The sequence below is a fragment of the Sardina pilchardus genome, chromosome 15 (assembly GCF_963854185.1).
Source record: "Sardina pilchardus chromosome 15, fSarPil1.1, whole genome shotgun sequence".
Lineage (NCBI taxonomy): Eukaryota > Metazoa > Chordata > Actinopteri > Clupeiformes > Clupeidae > Sardina > Sardina pilchardus.
This window is the reverse complement of record NC_085008.1, coordinates 55,150-58,531: the sequence shown is the minus strand read 5'-3', so window position 1 is coordinate 58,531 and position 3,382 is coordinate 55,150. Positions and strand designations below refer to the sequence as shown.

The 3,382-nt window shown below is 45.6% G+C and overlaps 1 protein-coding gene across 1 annotated transcript; it reads right to left on the bottom strand.

Annotated features, from left to right (window-relative positions):
• Positions 1-340: 340 nt before the first annotated feature.
• Positions 341-1,195, bottom strand: LOC134102313 (coxsackievirus and adenovirus receptor homolog). Its single transcript, XM_062556390.1, has one exon. It carries the CDS (start codon positions 1,193-1,195, stop codon positions 341-343), a length of 855 nt encoding a protein of 284 aa, XP_062412374.1.
• Between the last annotated feature and the right edge of the window lie 2,187 nt (positions 1,196-3,382).

The window sequence follows — 3,382 nt, the reverse complement described above, 5'->3', positions numbered from 1 at the left end:
CAGGCAGGGACCCTCTATTGAATGTCTGCGGGGAATTGGGCACCTAAAGTCGGGTAGGCAATAAGGTGTAATTCCAGAAATGCGACGTTAACTTCCAACTCTGCTACTTAGATCCAGGCAGGGACCCTCTATTGAATGTCTGCGGGGAATTGGGCACCTAAAGTCGGGTAGGCAATAAGGTGTAATTCCGGAAATGCGACATTAACTTCCAACTCTGCTACTTAGATCCAGGCAGGGACCCTTTTTTTTAAAGACAAATGAAGGCTTTTTCAGGGTTTTTTTTATTTCATTTATTTTCACTTAAAGTTTCTTTATTACATGTTATTTTTTAGTATCATCTTTACACAGTGCTTTCGGTGACTAATTTTCTGTGTTTTGGAGGACTTGCATCCTCTCTGATGTCATTTGCAGTGTCTTCTTCCACCAAATCGTCCTTGCACTTGTAGCGGCGGTAGACAATGAAGGTAATCACAGCCAGGACCACGAGGATGCCTGCTACTGTTCCTGAAATCATGCCAACCATGGAAGGATGAACAATCTTCAGATCCAAAATACAGTTCTCCATTCCAACCCGGTTCCTGGCAGTGCACTGATAGGTCCCTGAGTCAGTCTCTTTTGCCCCGAGAATGTGGAACGTGCCAGCAGTAACATCTAAACGGGCAGGCGATGGTAGCGCATAGGGTTCGGTGGTTCTCTGCCAGTTGTAGTCGATGGGGATAGCACCTTCCACGGCATTGCAGTGCAGCACCACATTACCGCCCACCTCTGCAGTGCCCTTTAAGTGACAACTTGGCTTGGAGGGAGCCTGCATCACCCGGAGGATGGTCGTAATTCTCTGGATACCAGGGACCTTCTTCACTTGGCACCTGTAAGTCCCAGAATCTGAGGGTGTCAGCAGTAGCAGGTTAATGGAGCCATCTCCGCTCCTTGGATCCATGGAAGTGAAGTGGACCCTGTCTTTGAGAGGCTCGTAGTAGTGATCGTAGATCTGCCCGGCGGAATACACAATGATTTCAGAGTCCGGTGTTAGGCCAGGTTTAGAGAGCCGAGTCCACTCGATTTCCAGATTTCCAAAGTCATCCGGGGCCAGGGTGAATTGGCAGTCCAGTGTCGCGCTTCCTCCAACCGCCTTCTCCAGGAGTTTCTTGTCCGTCGAGTTGATCCAGACGGCGCTGCTAAATTCGCCGGTCAGCATTATTAAAATCGTAAATATTCGCCAGTCCATTGTTGGGTGCTTTAGGATTCATCCCGATTTTAAAGGTTTCACAGGCCTGCATGACTTAGTGTTTTCAGTTCTCATTTGAATAACCAATAGATTTGCAAGATTTCACTACACGTCACCAAGGGTATAAATAGCCAAACCCACGTGTGAGCAGAATCAAACCGAATGAGACGATGCATGCTGGAGGCTACCGAGACAATGAGCTACTGGAGAGAGTCCGCAGCGAAAACATGTCAGGTGTGTGGAACTTTTCACTCTGTTTTATTTTCATTATGTCCAACAGCCTTACTGTCAAAAAGTTGAAATTCTATGTTACTGTCTGGCTTGACCACATGTAGTTGCTGTTTCGGTGCGACCGCTTCGCCAGAACGATCTGGGCAGCCAACGGGAACAAGACGCTGAAAGGGGAGGATGCTGCAGGCAAGTGTGGTTCCTCTTTAGATACACTGATATTGCATATTGTGTGCACTCATCAAGTGAATTTCCCACTATTTTCACAAAAAATACTCTTTTTCTCTCACAGATGCCACTGTGAAGATGGTGCATGTGTGTGTGCGCCTTGCAATGTGTACACTTTCTCTGTCAGTGTGGTCATGTTCGCCATGCTGCTCATGATTTATTACATAGTGGTTCTCATACTATACTATAAAAGATGTTTGAACAAATAACATTAAAATGTTTGAGTGATAAGTGAAGTTGTCATGTCTTTAATTCACCTTTGCCGCCATAAAGCTATCCAAGGCTCGTAGCTTTCCTGGCAGTTTATGTAGTTGTTGTGGAATATTGCGTAGCTTTTCTGGAAGTCCATGTAGCTGTTTTGGAACACTGCGTAGCTTTTCTGGATGTTCATGTAGTTGATTTGGAACATTGTGTAGCCTTTCTGGAAGTTCATGTAGCTGTTGTGGAACATTGTGTAGCTTTCCTGGCAGTTTATGTAGCTGTTGTGGAACATTGTGTAGCTTTCCTGGCAGTTTATGTAGCTGTTGTGGAACATTGTGTAGCTTTCCTGGCAGTTTAAGTAGTTGCCGTGGAATATTGCGTAGCTTTTCTGGAAGTTCATGTAGCTGTTTTGGAACACTGCGTAGCTTTTCTGGATGTGGTAGTAAATTAGGAGGCGTGTTCATAGATGACGTAGGTGAGCTAATGCTTTAAATACTGCCGTCTCTCCTTTCACATCCATACAGTGCTAGATGACACACACTCGGACAGATTCAAATCCCGCCAAAAGAACCAGAACGCGCAGAACATGGAAGAGGTAAGTAGCATTCTTGGAATTTGATTGTTTCACATTAGCTGTACATCGCAACGTGTTCCAGTTCCTTATCACGCGCATGTCTGGGCAGGTACCCAGAACACCTGAGGAATCGGAGGAGCAAAAGATGTATGCTGAACTCAAAAACATTCGTTTGGAGGATAAACTGGATCAGGAGGTAGCAGATGAGGGTGACCGGTTCTCTCAAGTCATTCCACCTTACCAGCAGCCCGAGTCCTCTGCATTCTATAGGGTAAGTGGAATTCCTGGATGTTGCTCTTCCGGAATCGACTCTCTTATTACAGTGTGCTTTACTTCCTTTTATATTGTGCACAGGTTGAGAGTGCAGTTACTGAGAGCGACCAAGAGGATGAACTTGATCGCATTCTGAGAAATGCAGATTTCTCCCAGCTGCTGCGAAGTCCTCTTCAGCCCCTTCCAAGACAGCAAATGATCCCTGAGAAGGCTCGCAAGAGTCGGAAAAAGAGAGGGAGGAAAAGAAAGAGCAAGAAGGGAAAGAAAGGGAAGAAAGTTCCGGTGACAACAAAGCTCCACTCTGGCAAACTGCAAAAGAGCAGTCCTTCTCAACCCCTTCCAAGAGAGCAAATGATCCCTGAGAAGGCTCACAAGATTCAGAAAACAAGAGGGAAGAATGGAAAGAGCAAGAGCAAGAAGGGAGAGAATGGGAAGGAAGATCCAGTGACAACAAAGCTCCAATCTGGCAAACTGCCTCTTGCCAACACTTCTAGAAAGGTAAGGTTCGACCTGTGGAGGTAAAAAATATAATGAATTGATTGAATTCACGTAGTTTGTTGCTTAATAGTTGATCTGTTAATCTTTACAGCAACTTAGGAGAAGGCTGTGGTTTTCACCAGAATTCCTAGCCATGCTCAGACTGGCCTTCCAGT

Coding starts and splice junctions, on each gene's coding strand:
- LOC134102313 (XM_062556390.1), bottom strand. CDS start 1,195: ATGCTGACCGGCGAATTTAGCAGCGCCGTCTGGATCAACTCGACGGAC.